Source organism: Cardiocondyla obscurior, linkage group LG28, assembly GCF_019399895.1.
Source record: "Cardiocondyla obscurior isolate alpha-2009 linkage group LG28, Cobs3.1, whole genome shotgun sequence".
Classification (NCBI taxonomy): domain Eukaryota; kingdom Metazoa; phylum Arthropoda; class Insecta; order Hymenoptera; family Formicidae; genus Cardiocondyla; species Cardiocondyla obscurior.
In genome coordinates, this window is record NC_091891.1 from 14,087 (window position 1) to 32,222 (window position 18,136).

Below are 18,136 nucleotides of genomic sequence, written 5' to 3' on the forward strand. Positions count from 1 at the left end.
CATAGCATACCGTATTACGTTATCGCAATTATTACGGTTAAAATATTTGCTTTCGTATGAAAAATGCACGTACATTATTGAGCCCGCTATTGCGTGGTATCGAGTGTAAAAATAATAACTGTTAATGACAGTAATTCATATCGTAGTATGATACGTAGCTTGTTACAATGGAACGCAAAATCCACATATTAAACATATCGTTATTCTTTTTTTTTTTTTTTTTTTCTCTCCCGTATTAATTGAATTTCTCGAAGCTCTACTTTAAGCTCTAATTTATTTATATAATATATCGATTCTTCGCGCATTATGTGTTACGCGTGTACTTTGCGCGCTTATAAGTTCCGGAGGGCCGCAATTGCAAGAGTAATCAGTATTAACTGACGTGCTAGATGTATAGGGACGCAGGTAGCCCACATAAATCTCAGGCTCACCGAGCGTGATTCGAAGTTGTTTTTGTTTTGGCCGGGACCACGCGTTCTGCTGAGTGGACCTCGCGCGCAAGAAACGCTGCCTTGTAAGCCCACGGTCAGATTTTCGGGGCAGATTTCGGAACACTATTTACCGAACGTGCCGCGCCGGGACTCACCGCGTTTCAGTTTGACCAATCGATTAAGAACAATAACACGGTCTTTGTGTCTCCCCGCTATCGATTTCGGCAGTTAAAATCTGTACGGCACGAATGCCTTCCAATGGCTCTAATTCGACACCGCTGACAATACTGTCCGTTCAACGATCCGTCTAGTTTCGCGCGGCGAAACGGCTTTGAATCACGCTCCGATTTGACCAAAGCTGAGAGGGTCAATCGTGAGAAAAATAGTTTGCGCTCGACATTTCTTTTACAGCCACGAATAAGGAGGGTTTTTGATATACGGATGCGTTAATCCTGTTTTATGAAGAATCCGTGACCATAATTCAATTTATATCGTATATATGTATAATGTATAGGGCCACGTTAAGACATTACGTGCAGTCTTATAGATACGTATAGTTCTAAATATATTACATCGCGAACTAGCAGTGTACGCTTTTCATATCAATTTCTAATATCAACAATAAAGAAACGTTTTTCGGGAACGATGGAAGATACCTCTGACCATAAAATCAATCGAACGTAATCTTCCGAAGCATCGGTTTCTGTCCATTGCCAAGGGATATCCGTAAAGTTTCTAGATGCAATCGCCGGAGGTTGCTTTCATGGTTATTAATCCGGTCGAATCTCGAGAAATTCTATCGATATAATATATTATACATATATACAATATTATATGTTGTACATGCGTTGACAAAGATGCCGAGAGATACGAAAAGAGGAAATGGTACTTGCCTCCGCTGGCGGTTTTCCGGCGCTGCTTATGCATTCGATCACCAGCTCGCGATCTTCCGTGGTGACGAGGAAGTCACCCTGCAGGATCTTCGGCTTCTGCGGTGGCACCAGCACGCTCAGCTTGGCAAATCTCGATCGTAAAGCCGGCTGTCCGTCGTTTGTCGGCGAAACCTGACATTGATACGTTCCATCGTCCTCGAGTTCCACCGGATGTATGTGCAGCGAAAAATCGCCTGAAAACAGAAAGAGGAAAAAAAAAATGCAATCGATAAATATTGAACGTTCCATGTGATGTTAAATATCGACAGGGTATATTTTTTGGTAACGATAGTTTAATATGAATTTCTGTCAAAGGGTACAAAAGTAAAACAGATCGGCGAAGTTGCGCTAGACGATAAAATCCCGTTGGATATGCACTTTCTTTCTCTCGAAGAAAATCTATTCGAAATTGGCTAAAGAATCTATCACTGAAATACAATGCGAAGTGGAAATAATCTCTATATTATATAGATACTCTCTGAATTGTAGACAATGGAGGAGATCGAAAAAACGATATCAACTGCAGCGGAATATGTCAGTCGCTCACGGCATCGCGTCGAAACGCAGATATGGAATTTATCGTGGCGCGGTTTTATTTTAAATTCGTCGCGTATTCACGTAAACTGTCAGGAGCCAGCCAGCTTGATAACTACCATCGACGAATTAGAGCGAGCTCATCGTACTGTGAGAAAGAGTTTCTTTCTCTTTCTCTCTCTGTCTCTCTCTTTCTCTCTCTCCCCTTGCCTCTTTCGTCTCTTTCTTTTCTCCTCTCGGTGATTTTCAACCGCCGCCACCGACGATTCTCCCTCCCTCCCCCGTCAAATCGCGAGAATACGCATTGTCTGTCGAGCGAAAGTGGCGTCGTTCAAAAGTATCGCGAGCTCGTCGATTCACGCCGAGTCGCATCACGTATCACGGTAACGTATCGCGCTGGAATAAATCCGCGTCGCCCGTACCAATTTATCCCTCTTTCTGCGTGTATGCGCCGTTTTCTTCTTTCGCATCGGCACTCTCCCCTTCTTTCCCTCCCTCGCCGACCCGTTCGACCGTTCCCTCGGTCCTCTTTGCGGATCGATGTCACGCATGCATCTCGAATACCCGTAGCGTTACGCGTCTGGGATCCGCGAGCGGAACAAAGTGAACATGACGAAGGACACATTCCGCGAATACGAGCACAGGCGGTCGAAGGGATGGCTCATGGCCGGACGGCGGAAAAATGTAATTGTCAGTCTCCGTGCGTGCGTGCGACGCGGAATAATTTCCACAATAAATTGCACCTTCGCGATAAAGCCGGTTGACAACGGCGGGCGCCGACGACCCGGGGACGCGTTAAGGCCGGTTTCCGCTTAGACGTCAGCCCTAATTTACTGCCCTTATATGTGAAATATAAAATTCCGCAGAAAATATGAAGCGAGTAGATAAATGTATCCACGAGACGATAAATTCATTTCCATGAAGTTGTTAATATTGTTTTCAAGACGCGAGTAGTACGTAGCCGCAAAGAAAAGGAGAATATGCGTGTCTAAAACTATTACTCTCTCTCGGGGTTTTTATAATTATCAAAAGTATTGAAATTAAATTTATTATGATTATAATAATTTGAACCTTAATTAAATGAATTATCATATTAAATGTTAAAATTATGAAAACAATTTTACAAAGTTAAAGTGCAAAATTAAACCCAATAATAGCGCAGTTTTTAATTAAATTATTATGTCAGTCCTTCTCTCTCTCTCTCTTTTTTTTTTTCTTTCTCTCTTCTTGCTGTAACTTCAACGCGATAAAAGTCACTATTTAATTTGACATTCTAGTTAGCGTCCGCATTCGAGATCATTATGGAGTTTCTATAAATGATCTTTTTATTTATTCTCTGTCACGGGACAGTATGTCCCTTGATTGTTGCGCTTCTGTTAAAGCTACGGTGGCTTATGCCCGATGAAACGTGTATGAGCCGCTCGTAATACCGCGCGTTTCAGCCGTTAAACGTCAGGGCGTTATCGAAAATAATTTCCATGGGAAATTTTGTGTGGTGCGCGGTGGGCTGACGCGAAAAGCTTCGCAGAGTTACTCGTCCGTGATGGTCGCGCGAATAAAATTGACGGGCGCTCCTGCATTAAATGATAAAGCGTTTTTTAGTACCCTTTTTATATTTTATTTATTTTGACTGTAGCGGCATATTCATTCGCTATATCCACCAATGTGCCATTGATCGATTTATCCTTTTGAATCGTACGGCTTTATATCGAACGCGCTCCTTTATTATGTAAAATTAATTTATTCCATCAACCGGCGGTTTCAGGCGAATCCTAGGTTTGAAATTTCGAAGAAATATTTCAAGCCATTTTTTCCCGATTACCGTGCAACATTGAATTCTACGTTAATTATCCCCGTGAAATGCGTAGTTTTATTTTGCCGATCTATCCACGGCGAATTTTCTTTTTTTCTTTCTTTCTTTTTTTTTTTCCTCCTTTCTTTAAATTTCACGGTTTAATTTATTTTCCTATGATACCGTCCAATTAACGTAAGCCGAATAGCGGAAACTGTACGATAAAGCGCGTTTACCTACACCCATTGGAAGTTAAAAGCCAATTGAAACGTACATTTTCTTACTAACTACAATTAACGCTTCTCCCAGGGATCCCCGTGAATAAACTTTAGAAACTTTGACATACAGCACGTCGTTCGTAGACTTCTGTAATACTACGATAATTACTTTCGCCAGATATAGTCAGCGTTATACATCGCGACGTCAGTTAGGACGATCATCTATAATGCCCTCATAATCAGTTGAATTTACTTCGGCGAACGTAACTTAGTAATTTTCGTGCCGCGAACTTTCGGCATGCTATTGTTTGCGCAGCTGGTATCGCGCGACTTTGCAAAATAACTTTCCCTCCTAAAAGATCTACGTTTTGCAATTTTCTTTTATGTTAAGTTTACTCGGAGTTGTTTCAAAACGCTCTATAACGATAAGCATTTTATGTTTAAACTGGCAGAGCCCGCCAGGATACTGCATCGGTTGTGCAAATACAATATTGCCGAACACTGTTTTTCAATCAGGCTCTGTCGCGTGCTCGATTAATCGACGTTTTCGACGTTTCCGTTTTGGGTCGGTTCGAGTCCTCTCGAGATTATTGCAAGGTTTTATAACAGAGTGATCACGTAGCAATAAAATACACGTAGATTAGCCATAAAAGAAACAAGAAAAAAGGGGGAAAAAAAAAAGTTGAGAAGTATACGTCTGAAAAATGCCACAGAACTTTTTGTACTTGTACTTTTTTTGCTTTCATATTTTCTTACATGCACGTAACTGGCCTTTCGTAAATGTATGCTTCATTTTCCTTATTACTTTTCGGTGATAATATTATTTGGAAGATGGAGGGTTTCGAATAGTCGACCGGATGAATGATGGCGACAACTTCTTATTTACAAAATGTTAACGCACGTCCGTGTTACCGGGTTAGGAAGTTTTACGGAAGAGATCCTCGAATGCTACACCTGCGCGTCGAGTAAAGTTTGTTGCATTAAGCGTGAAAAATTATAATGCCAGAAAACTTTGACGGCAGACAGAAGCGAAGTGAACCCCTGATTATATTAAAACTCCCCGCCGAATTTTTTGAATAATGAATCGTCACGGGCGTTCGATTAAAAAGGAAGAAGGAAAAAAAAAAGAAATAATGACGGAAGTTCGCGGAACTTTGGTAATTATAGAATGTCGCAATTAGCAATTGTAACGGATTGCAATTATCCGGCATTAGTTTCCCGACAAGTATCTTACCTATTTCGTGCTTTATTGCGGCAATTGTCTTGATATAGCGTTAGAATTCTCGTCTTCGTACCACAATTTGAGAACGTTTCCGATGTAAGGGTCTGACGTAAAAGCCGGACAAAGGAGAAAGGATCTTTTGGCAGCAAAGGTACGAGAGAGCAGCCGTGAAGACTTACTCGATGCGGTGGAACAATACATCGCGAGCAATTAATTAACTCTTGCGTTGTCCGCCCCGCTACAAACAGCCATAATTAATTTTAATTACACGAGTCAAGAAACGAACATTGTATCATAAACCGTTGCGATTAATTACAATTCGTTATAGCTAACAGAGTATAATGCTATGGCGCGTTTCCTGCCGGATCAAAAATCGCAAAAATCAATATTCCGTTCTTGATAATAATGCACGATGAACGAATAAGAAAAAGACCGAATCGTCGAAATAAAATGGAAATCGATGCTTTTCGAGATAGTATGTGCTTAATGTATTTGCTAGGCGTAAATTTGTTTATCGACGAGATAAATAGTTTGTGTCTATAATAATGTTAATATTGTGCTATTAAATATTAAATTTGATCGTGATTGCGTGACGACCGCGGACAATTGTAGCGTATCATTTGATTCCTAGGTCGCGAAATAACGCGACGTAAGAACATTTTTCTTAAGCACCGGGGTCGGCCTCGCTCATTAATATCAGTTGAATTTTACAAATACGATCCTTCGCGGCCGAGAACGTAGCAAGGCCGAAGTTTGCGCTACGGAGAATTTCACCCTTCCGGATGCATAATTTATGCGGGTACTCGGCTTTCTCCGTCGCCAGACTTGGACATTTTATGCTTCAAAGGGCATAAAAATGGCGACGGTTTAAAAAATTCCCATCGCGCTCCGTCGTCCGCAGTTTCGTGCGTCGAAGTTGAGATTGTCGTTTTGAGGAAAAATCGCGAACGAGACACAGGGTACATACCTCGCAAGAAGGTTATGCGGCAATATTTGTAACTTGAATACTAAAAAAGCAGTATATTGCGACAGAGAAACTTATACCGGGGAATAACATCGCGGAACACGCCAAACAGATTTTCCCCGAGGAACGTCGCGAAAGAAACACGTCCGGATACCGAAAACGCTTTCGAAGGATTCGATGCGGTGCATCCGCGGTAAATATGAATTTACCACGACGCGAGATCAGAGAGCAAACAAATGTTTTTCCGATCGCGCGGGATCATCCAGCGACGACTCGTCCTCCGGCGTGAATTTCGCGATATCTGCGCGTCAAATTCGAGTTAATTAGATCGTGGACATCGCGTCATAATCAAGATAGCCTTAACATAAGGCCATTAATCCTCTAACCAGGAACGGGGCGCTAGTTGTTTCGGTAAACTCTCCCTGTCTCCGCTCTCTCTCTCTCTTTCTCTCTCTCTTCTCCTCCCCCTGAGTTAGCTCTGTAACTAGACAAACGGCGCGATGATAACATCGCGCGCGGTTACCGGCCTTTATTGCAATACGTAGTAAATCACACACGGCCTAACTAACAGCGGATTGTCTTTACACGCGATGCGATTACGCTGCAAATTTCGTTCTTCGCCCGGCGGTGTCCGGTCGTTCGGTTCGGCTTCGCGCCGCGAAAACCAGGTGCGAGAAAAGGCAAACCACGGGAGGGAGAGAAAAAAAAAAGAGAACGCTCGATAACTCGAGCGTTGCGCGCGAAAGCTGCGAAAATATCGAAAACGTAATCCAACGGGGTTTCCCGAAAGCTCTCTGATATACGTTCGTGAGAACGACGGCCGTGAACGAACCTCGTAAAAGCTTGTGTGTTTACTGTCGACGAGGTTGCGCGCGGATTCGGTCTCCCGGCACGAAGTAATCGCGTAATCAGCGGGCGCGGCTTTATCTACTCTAGCATATCGGCATTCGGACGGCCTCTGCTAGTGGATTCGGCTGTCCGAGAGTCGAGGGCCGCAAACGGGCAAACGATATAACGTCCTGCGGACGTCAGGGCGCAACCGGGGCTGTAACCGCGGGCGCGGGTCTTTATCGCGGCGATAAATCAGCGCTCCGTCAATAATACGGCAGAACCCCTTCGCGTAAGACGTCGGGGTGCCGTGCACGTTAACACGCGCCACACGGACGAACGGGCACACGCACGGGACATGCGCTAGGTCGGGTATGTAATAGCGAGGCCATAATTCCCTTCGAAATTAGTAACGGTTAGGCCTACAAACGGCCGCTAGGCAAGCGAACGCCTGCCGGACGAGCCAGTCGTGACATTAATCGCGTCTGTAAATTTCACGAAAGCACGGTCGGGGCATAGCTGCGCACTTGGAAGCTCGTCGGTGAGCTTCGCCACGGCGAGGGGGGACGAACGGGGCGGACGTGGCGCGATGCGAACAAACGGCATTAGCCCGTTCGTCCGGCCAAGCGGATTCGATCATCGAAGAAAATCGATACTCGTGAAACGACGCCTGCCGCCGACACCGGCCGCTGTTGATTCTGATTATTCTCGGCCGCGACGACGTAATTCTCCTCCGCGGGTCGATCCACAAAGAGGGTCAAGGGATTATGCTCATGCGGACCATTCGATTCATTTAGACCCGTAAATCAGTTTCAAGCGAGAAGCGAGGACAATGGTCTATTTCGAAATTTTCATGTCAGATTTTTCTACGTCACTTTTTTTCACACGTGTCTTCCATTTTAAAGCTAATTGAGATCTGTTTAACGTTATATATAACATGTATTCGCATATCAAAATTTCTAAAATATAAAACGTTCCTATTTCCAATTTGACCTTGTTTCGAATTCATTTCTGGTGCCTTTCGGGCCGCGATTATGATCTACTGCCAGCGGCCGAATATTTGTCGCGTTTTCCTCAACGTGTCGGCCACCTGGTACGGGTTAATGCATCGTTACAGATAGTTATCCTTTAATCGACAAACCAACCGTACATCCTAAGGTTGCAGCAATTGCCAATTAAGCGCATCTGGATATCTGATTGGTGCTAACGTGGACCTGCACTCGCGCATGTGCAGGTGGGAGATGGAACTCCGAATTTGCTACCCCGTCGTAGAGCGAGCATTACCATATGGATAAGGCAAGATTTCGGTAAAAGTGCTTTAAAGCTCGGCTCCGAAATGCGGTTGAATTTTTCATGCCGCGGTAGAACATGCTGACTGCATACGATTTGCCATATATTTAAACAGAGAGAAATCTTCGTTTTAAAATATTTTTACATTAATCAATAACTCTCGTAAAATAAGCGTGACCGTTTGAAAAATTCCAATCGGATGTTAATCGAGTCTGTCGGGAAAAATGTGACAGCGGAGGGACGTACATATAATTACGAGCAAATACGCAGTTAATATCTTTGGGGCGTTACGCTAATTTTTTTTTTTCCCCGCGCTCAAAAGGTGTTCCGCTTACACGCGATAAAAGCTTTAAAACGCCGCGTCTAATATTTGCAATGATGTAACGCTATTATTCATGGCAATTATCGCAACGATATCGCGCCCGATAGTTGGCAAATAGAAGGAAGATGGACGATATGCGATGATCACCACAATGATAGTGCAGAGCGACAGGTCTCGAAATTATACTCAGCTTTTACTGCACAACGAGGTTCAATCGACCCTATTGGCCACACTGACGATCGTATTGATTTCGTAAACCAACCGGCGTATCGCGGTTTCTCGTTGCGGTTTGGAATTCGCTAAAATTTCAGTATCATATGCTCGTTCGCGCTATTATTTTGGCGCCGATGATGTTATTGATTTGTAACGGAGTAATGTATATTCGACGTTCTAACAAATTATGCGCGCATATATAGTTATAATATCGTTGCGTTATTTATGAAAGTTCTATTATTTCGTCTTCTTTACGTCAGACCTGCTCTATGAATCAATTATTTTGTTTAAGCAGAATTTTTAATTCATTTGCATTTTCGCATTGTTTTCGCACGATAATTAAATTGCGCCATGAACTAATAGATATCGTAATAGGTAAAAAGGATTAGTTGGATTCTAGCGTTTTCGCAATTTGATTAACGAGCAAGCACACCTGAGAAGAATTTTTTGCTTTGTCTTTTTTTTATTATCATAAGTAACAAATAACAAGAATAATTGTGTTGATTCGAAATTAATATTTCAGCTGCAGCTGTATAATTAAATTTCTTTTTATAACGAAAATTTATCGAGTGGCCTATTAGCTAAAAAAAAAACATGCAGTAGGTCTGAGTGTCCCGTCCTAAATTTATATCTCAACTATCTTTCGCGTCTAAAGGTCGTACTCTATAAAAATTACTTAGACTTAACCGAGATTTAATCAATTCGCCATCTCTTTCTAGTTTTGTCTCTGAAGAGAAACGGGGAATGAATTAAAGCTCAGTTAATTTTCACCAGCGTTTACGGGAGCGACCCTAAGCCCGGCGCGGGAGTTACGATTTCTCACGGAAGATTAAATGAAATGTCGATAAACCGCTTACTTACACGGAAAATAGTTATGCGCGGTCGACTTGCTGATCTTTCAAGTCTGGTCTATGTATATAATTTCATTAGAGATGACGTTTTCGTTTTTCCCTTACTTCTCTCTCTCTTTTTTTTTTTTATTGAGTCCATTTTCATTATCTCAGCGTTAGACGCGACATCTGCTGAATAAGAATTCGCGATATCCCCGCTAGAAATAGAAAGCATGGGCGGAGGTTTGCGATTTAAATTACGTCGGGCGAAGTGTGTATCCGGCAGAATATAATATCTGGCCCGCGAGCGTGGTGTTAGTGAGAAAAATATACCGCGGGAACCGGTAAGGTCGATTAATCGGCCGCAGTTGCAGGAGCGACTCCGGGATCCGGTCGAGCAGGTTGGGTGCCCCCGATATTACTGCCATTGCTGCCGCCGCTGCTTCTGCAAGCGATCTTAAAAGTACGCTCTCGTACATACGGAGAACGAATATTCGCCGGAATTACGTTGTGTGGTTATAAACGCGTCAATTAATATCAGGTAGCCTGCGCGGTGGCGATATCCGGCGCTAATTATCAACGTGGAACGACCTCGGATCCAAGAGTACATCTACGCGAGTCAGCTAGATTTTTCGATAGATTTCGGATGGGCAGATGTTAAAAAACTTGCACTACGTCGTGTAGTCATTTCGTGAATGACGCGATTAAAATAAAGGGACGAGCAAAAAAAAAAAACGAAATACAGGTGTATACTTGAAATCGATAAGAAATAGAAATCTGAATATTGATTTGCACCAGAGAAGTAAATTAAAAAAAGAAAAGCAATTGCTTTGAATCTGCGGACGTGTTTTCTCGTTGATGGTATTTGCATTATTAACAAAAATTTGCTATTTATAACGCGAATAATCAAATGAGATGGCAAAACTGTCTTTCATAATTTAGAAGTAAACAGCAAATGGATCGATATTTATATCAACTCCCTTTATCGGCTGATTAATTGGCTAGACAACGGACGAAGATCTGGTCGAGCAAGTTATCCCGCGGTGACTTTGCTATATTCTCGGAAAATTTTTGCCACGGATGGGCAGGTAAAGATAACAATATTTCACATAATATTCAAGATTCGCGAATTTATAGTTCGTCGAGTTGTTTTGCGTAAAGCGCTCGCCGTCGGGTCGAAAATACTTTAAAGACCAAAGTTTCGTGGTTGTACATAATTCAGCTTTATAAAATTTTCTTAAGGCTCTCTTGAAAGCTATCCATCGCGATAAAACGGTATCGAGCTATGACCATTACTTTTACGATAACGGGCTAATTGTTAAGAGTATTATTGACCTGGCGGAGTTTAAAATATGCAGATTTTCATTAAACTGTCAGGGCCATTACAGCACACTGACGGTTTCGTCGTAAAAGAGAAAAAAAAAAATAAGACGCGTCGTATTTTCGATCCAAATACTCGATGTTATTACCTCGTTATAGCCGGGCAAGTTTGGCTTTAGGCGTGATCGGTTCATCGATTAAAATCTATTTAAGCGTATGCTTACGTGAGTAACGTCCGCCCGGGGTGGAAAGATATGAAATCGATAATATCCGCGGAGCAAGTGCGGAGAGCCTCCGCCGATTGCCTCCATTCCGGCGGCGCATCCTCCCGCGAGTCACCTGTTATCGCGATAAATTCGTCCGGGCGATAAGCTGTTTCTAATGCCAACTATCTCGCGCCACCCCGGACCCTTTAATCGCGTGTATCCCGAGATCCCTTAAAGACGTATCGCGTTACACGCGGGGCGGGCTGTCGTAACAAGGTCGAGCGCGTCCGTTGCCACGCAGGCGCGGCTTATCGAAGGTGGAAATTACGACTTCGTGTACGTTTTTCCTTGCCGTGCGCCCGTGAGCTCGCGAAACAGGTATATCGAGCATGTAACAGACGCGAGACCGCGGCGGGGGTATCCGGTCAGCGGCTGCGGCGCGTTTCGCAGCTGGGTGCCCCGCGGCGAAACGCGACAACGCAACGGCGGCGCGGCTCCAGCGCGGTGCAGCGTGATGCGCTGCGATTCGCTCTGCAACTGCTCTCTCGTCGCGTCGCCGCTGCCGCTGCCGCAGCTGCAGCTGCAGCCACCGCCGCCGCGGCCGTCGCTACCGATCTTATTGATCTATGGCAGAACCATTAACCATCAGAGCGTGCACCGAATGTTTCGGAACTAATTTAAACTTAGCCGCTTCTCCGCCCGCGGCATACACGACGTCGAATTAAAGACTTCGCCCCATCGCTACGCTATCGTGTGTATATTGATATGTGCGAGCCCCCCCGCCGATTAAAACGATCGCGACATGTTGTGATTCTGTTTGCGGCGGCGTCTACCCCCCGTCGGCTGTTTGCTCGGAAATTGATATATTTCAAGGCGCGCCTGCTTATCTTCCGCAACTCCCTCTCTGTTGATCTTAAAGACATTCCGCCGGCTGCGATCAATTAAATTTTACAAATTGATATTAATGTACCGCGATCTTGTATTTTAATAGAATAGAGAATATAAAAATTGCTACAGGAGATTGATTATGGATTGTTTCTGAATTTTGGAGTTCTTTTTGCTTTCCTAATCGAAAGTTTCATGGAAGCTCATCCTTCATCGCAGTAGTTTCAGTACTCGCGTTATTTGGTATCCTTTTTATTTGTATTTAGTACGTCAATTTTTGCGAGGCAAAAAAAAAAAAAAAAAAAAAAAAAGAAGATTTTTAACATCGCGCTAAATGAATGATATAGAAGCTGACATATTGTTTAGTAAGATTGATCTCGATGAGTTTGTATCGCGGTCGTACGAGTTGAAGCTTGAAAATGTCGAGTTTTCTTGATCCCTTTTGCACTCGAATTAAATGATGAAAACGTTAATTAAACGGGTTTTCCGATAGTTAATCATAACCACGCCACTGGCAACGAACGCACACCATGGTCCGTGCTAATTAACTTTCGGATGCATACATCTAATTTTTTTTCTCCTGCACTTTCGATTAATTTTTTTTTTTTTTTCTTTTTCCTGCTCGAGGATAATTTTCATACCGACCTTAATCTACCCCCTTAGCAGCATGATGTATTTTTGAAAATAAAATTTATGAAAATAAAAAGGGCGCCGGGTTATTAATCTGCTTTTATTTTGATTGCGCATCGGTTCTTCGTTACGAAGCCTAAGGCTAGGAAAGGTGGCGGCCGAAATATAACAATATTATGGTATAAGCTGATGTAGAGTCCGGCGTAACTAAACCGGCAATAATTTTATGGAAATCGAGCGTTGCGCTACCGCGGTACGTGCCGTATGGACGACGGGACGCGCTTATACGGAGAAGAATGAACGAGGACCAAGGCATCGTGCGACGGCATATAGTTACAAGTATATTATGGTTTCTCGGCTTAAACTGGATTTCAAACGCGAGCGAGCGTTATCGTCCCAACACACTGTGATTGTTGGCCAAGTCCGCGTATATACGCACCCGGTGAGGCACACACGACTTTCGGCTTAAAGATACAGCACCACCTGTACCTAATCCTACTTTTGACTGACGCACCGTCGTCAAGTCTCGCGAGAGAGCCACGCAAAAGAATCTTCGCTCGCCACTCGATAATTAGGTGCTTGATAAAATTACGCTCGATTACTCTTGGATACCTAATAATTGCTCAAAGAAACGGAAATCGTGTTTAACCGTTCGCAGGTGGAAAATTAGATTTTAAAAATAATTTAATTAATTAATTGTAACCGATCAGCTTTACATTTTATTCAAAATCAGTTCGTGTGAAATGAAAGAAGGGGGGAGGAAAAAGAAACTTTAAAGATAGATGATAGATTTGATTGCGACAGTTCATTTCCAGGGGGAATATAATATTAAAAACGTTGGAATAGAGCAGATTATCACTGACAATTCTATTAGCCAAATAAACGTAATGCAATACCTCTCTTTTTTTTTTTTTCCCCGGGATAGGAATATTGCCGGGCAATGTAATATTTTTTAACATATTGTGAATGCAGGAAATGGAATATCGGCATAGAACGATACGATATCGTGGGATCACTCTATCTTCGGCAAGCCCGGCGACTAATCCCGCACCCGGCAAATACCGTAACCGAAAAACGAATAGAAATAAAAAAATAAACGCCGCGCCCGCGTATACCCTTTCACGTTCCAATATGCCGGGGCGCGTACGAGCAGGACAGCTTCGCGAAACACGTTACAAATTTTGATTGAATAAACGTTGGATCGTTTCGCTTTCGGCGCGCTGATTTTTGTGGAATTAAATGACGAATGCAACGAATGCGGAAAGATATACGCGCCAGTCGAAAGACAATCTATGTATACGTTGGAAGAGATACAACGGATGAAATAAACCCGTTTACCGCTCCGCCTCGCGCGCTATTACGCGAAAAAGCCCGGTTTTTATCACGGTATGCGCGATTAGATCGTACATTAGATCATTCCGTTATAACGCCGGCGGAATTGGAGCAATTTTATGGGCTCTCGTCAGTTCCATTTTTCCTATTTTTTAGACTCGCTTTTTTTTTCTTTTTCTTTTTTTTTTTTTTTACGTTTTTTCCTTTTATTCAGTTGCTCACTTGATCTACTTGTTTTTGTCGCTTCTGAATCAAACGCGATAACGGTTCTCGATTTTACCTCGTTTGCCGGACATAAATCTTGAAACAAAAAATTCTTTTTCTCCCCGCCCGGCGTAGGATTTGAATTTCGTGCTTATTACGAAATCGGGCGCGTAAATTATTTTCTGTCGTACTGAAAAATTGACCGCGGTGAGTCTGCTGTTAATTTTTTTTTCGCCGTCTATCTCATTGTTATTATCCATGATTCGTTGTCCGCGGTAAGAATATTTCATTCGGGCGTGCTTTGTTATTTGCGTTTGTGTCTCCCGAGTTTATTCGCCAGCAACGCTAACATCATCAGCGTTCTCGCTGGCGGGTTCAGAGACGTGAACCGTAAAGGTCTTTATTTGAACATCGCCCTTTCATTTGTCGACACAATTTACTGATTGGACGAAATTCTCTGTGCCCTCGTTGCCTTTGCCGGTACAATTTTGAATTAATTCGCACGCCGTTATATATTAAAAATTCTGTAATAAAGAACGTCCCCAGCGCCAGGTTGCATCTCGGCGACTATTTTGTGTACTATAGAAACGTTTACATGTGTAAAATACTCCTATACCGAAGCAAGTGTTACTGGTGTTGGGCGGCATTTTTTAGTAACTCGTTAGGAAACTAATTTAACTTCGCAGTAGCTTTTAATGCGAACTGCATCGGCTTTATGCGACGTAGTCGACACAAGAGTAGCGCGAAGGTCCATCTTTGTTTTAAAGCGTGCTAACAAAAGGGTACCTCTTCCGGAAGTGCTATACAGAGTGAAGCGGAAATGATGGCGCAACTGAAAAGGAGGTCACTTCTCGCGCAAAAAGAAGTTGGAAGTGCAATATAAATTTTTTTCCAAACCCGGTAGCGGTTGTCAAAATATAAATAAAATATATATACATATAGAGTCTGTTTTTTTACATTTGCCGTCTGTAATACGTATACAATTTTTACAAGCACGAAACTTTAAATCGTTAAATAAAAGTTTAGTGATACTGATATTTGACAATCTTTTACGAAGAGATTTGCTTTGGAAAAATATTCTATTCAACGAAACGGAATTTCTCGGAAATGCAGTCACAGATATAAAAATATAATATATCTGTGCACTGTTGACCTTTTTGTCGCGTTACGATTTCCATCTGAGATGTACGTGTGTGCGTATATGCACGTCGTACTATTTACTGGGCATTACTTTAGTGTGTTTGCTACACTTAAGTTTCCCTCGGTGCATTATGCGCGAGTGTTGCCATGTCCGCGAATATAAATCTCGATGCGACGAGAAATATTTTTTCATGACGCGCAAGTCCTACGGGCAACCGGGCGAATGTGCGTACACACTTTTTCGACACGGCGGAAAATCAATACCTTGCGGCCGGAAATTGAATTTGGACGAGTAAACAGGCCAGCGGCGTATTATAGACCACGTTGATACACTCTGTAGATTTTTAAATAATCCTGTCTTGATAAAAAGTAATTTTATCACTAACGAATTCAAACGCGGTTATAAGTTCGCGCTCGGAAGATCATTATATCGAAAAACATTAACGTGATCGGCGTTTGAAACGTTATTTTAAGAATTTCATTACTGAAACGGAATCAGAATTAATTACTCAATGAATTAATTTCTTCATTTTTACCTTCTCGGTGCAAAAAAAAAAAAATTAAAAATACCCTGTTAAAAGGAAGCCTCGCATTGCCGATCGTAAATCGCGCTGTATTTTGCATAATTACAATGTGCGCCAGCAGGCAAAGGAATCCATTTGAGCGTGAAAATAGAATTTCCGGAATTATCTTAACAGTCGCACTTACCTTCTTCGTCGCTGCCGATCATCGCGTATCGCTCGTATCCGGTGAGATTTCTGACCGCTCCCAGGCCGAAGTCGTCCTTGGTCCACTGAATAGGACCCTTCTGATCGAGAACTCGACACGGAAGCGTCACCCGGCTGCCAATCACGGCGGTTTGATCCATCGGCTCGATGGCGAATCGCTGATAAACTACTTCCGTCGTTGTAAACGGCTTCAGCGTCGACGCCGCCATGGACGACACGTTTGTCACGTTTGTAGCTGCCACTGTCTTGGCCTCCATTGTCACCAGCAGTGAGAGGCAAATTATTAACGATAGCGTCCTTCGTCCGACTCCCCTGCTCTCGTTCCTGCGCAAACAAGAAAAAAAAGAATTTATTAGATCGTTGCTTGCACTCTCGTAAGAATTGGACGTAATTACATGCTATGCGGATTTAATTACCATTAATGGTACCCGTTAATTGATATAAAAACATAAGCGTGCGGCTTCCATCTATGAAAACGCCAATAAAATATTTCATCTCTATCATATACATAAAATATGTTTTCGGAATATTCGATCTCCGAACTGAGATCGCATAAAAATTCTTTCCGTGAATTTCTAACATCTTTCTTTTTCCCTTACGTCATTTAATGAGCGCGCGGCCAGTCGTTCCTTACTCATTTAAATACTTGGTCGTCTTATCTAATTTATTTTTATGGCCCCATCGGATTAAAAAACGTAGTTCGAGCTCAAGGGAGCACCGATGCCGTAAAAGAGGCGATAAAAGTATTGCCGGGTACCGGCAATTTAGTATTGGAAGCAGGGGCGTTCCACTTATACACGTGTATACATACGTACGTGACTGAGAGCACATATGGAATCGCCATTATGAGGGAAGCTTTTTTACGACGGTAATATAGTTTTGTCGTGAAAATATACTACGTCTTAACAATTATCGCGCAGAATGTTTTACGGAGTATTAAAACGGGATATCGTATTCGGAGGAGGGACCAAAAAAGAAAAAAAAAAAAAAATAGTATCGGCGATCTCCATTCGGAACTAAATAATTCAGAGATAGCTTACAAGCGAGCGCTGTCAAATCACTTCTTTCCATTAGGGACATTTCTCGGGATCGATCGTTCGTCGCTTTCGAACACAAATTCCTCTCGTTCCGATCCTCTTTTATTCGGCGACAACATAAAAAGATCAAGAATGCTGATCACCGTTTACTAACCGTCTTACCCGCACACCGATGCCTGGACCCCAACGGTATTTCTTAATTCAATGCTTACGCGAGACACAGATATGAATTTCGATCGGTTTTTTTTAACTCGCGCTAAATCCGGGTCTACTGAAATAATTTTGCGAGTTAATATTGACGCGAATTAGAAACTGCATCGCGAGGAATCTCAAAGACGAGTGCTTCGAGCAGATTCAACATTCGATTGTTGATTTTGAACGCTTGAAAGCTAGGCGTTCATTAGTAGAGCTATTAGCCATTATTATTATTCGGCAAAACAAACGGAAATCATGCGGCGGTCGCTCGGCCGGATATCTCAATCGCCTCGTTCACCGCTAATTAATTTTCGTCGAGTCATTTATACTCGTATCGGCTATCAGCCGTCATCTAATAACGGGAACAAGATGGTACTCGGTCTCCGCTTTCCCCCTTCGCTCCGTAATCTCGCATCCGTGCGCGTGAGCCGCGCTTTGCCGTCATCTATCTACGTTTCCTCTGGCGCACCGCTCTTATTCGTCGTCGGTGAAATGATCGATAGAACTGAAAATCGCTCGAGGAGAGATTCTTGAGAACGATGTATCGTTCTCGTATGTCTTGTCGGGACTCGCGCGGTCTTCGCACAGACGTGGCGCCTCGGCGTCGCCCTGTGTTATCGTCGAAGCCGTTCGTTATTCTGAAGTTGCATCCCGCTCCCTCTCCCCCCCTCTCTCTCTTTCATATGTGAGAGAGAGAGAGAGAGAGAGAGATATTTCTCTTCCTCTCGCGGCGCGCCTCGGAGAGGCGAAGTTACTGGGGTTCTCTGCGAGCTAAGCGTTTCTTGTTACATCGTGTTCCGTTAGTTAGCAGATAGAGGATGTCGTAAGACGACGGGCTCATACGACACCGTGCGCGGGCTGCTTCTTACGAGCTCAATAGGAT

General features: G+C 43.1%; 1 protein-coding gene across 1 annotated transcript in view; it reads right to left on the minus strand.

Moving 5' to 3' along the window:
- Window positions 1-17,902, minus strand: part of LOC139112289 (irregular chiasm C-roughest protein) — a 31,982-nt gene extending 14,080 nt beyond the window's left edge. Inside the window, exons 1-2 of the mRNA XM_070673230.1 lie at window positions 16,002-17,902; window positions 1,325-1,557 (exon numbers count right to left, since the gene is read on the minus strand). Of these exons, the coding sequence (XP_070529331.1) occupies window positions 1,325-1,557; window positions 16,002-16,278 (510 nt within the window). The 5' untranslated portion in view covers window positions 16,279-17,902. The remainder of the gene's footprint in view (window positions 1-1,324; window positions 1,558-16,001) is intronic.
- Between the last annotated feature and the right edge of the window lie 234 nt (window positions 17,903-18,136).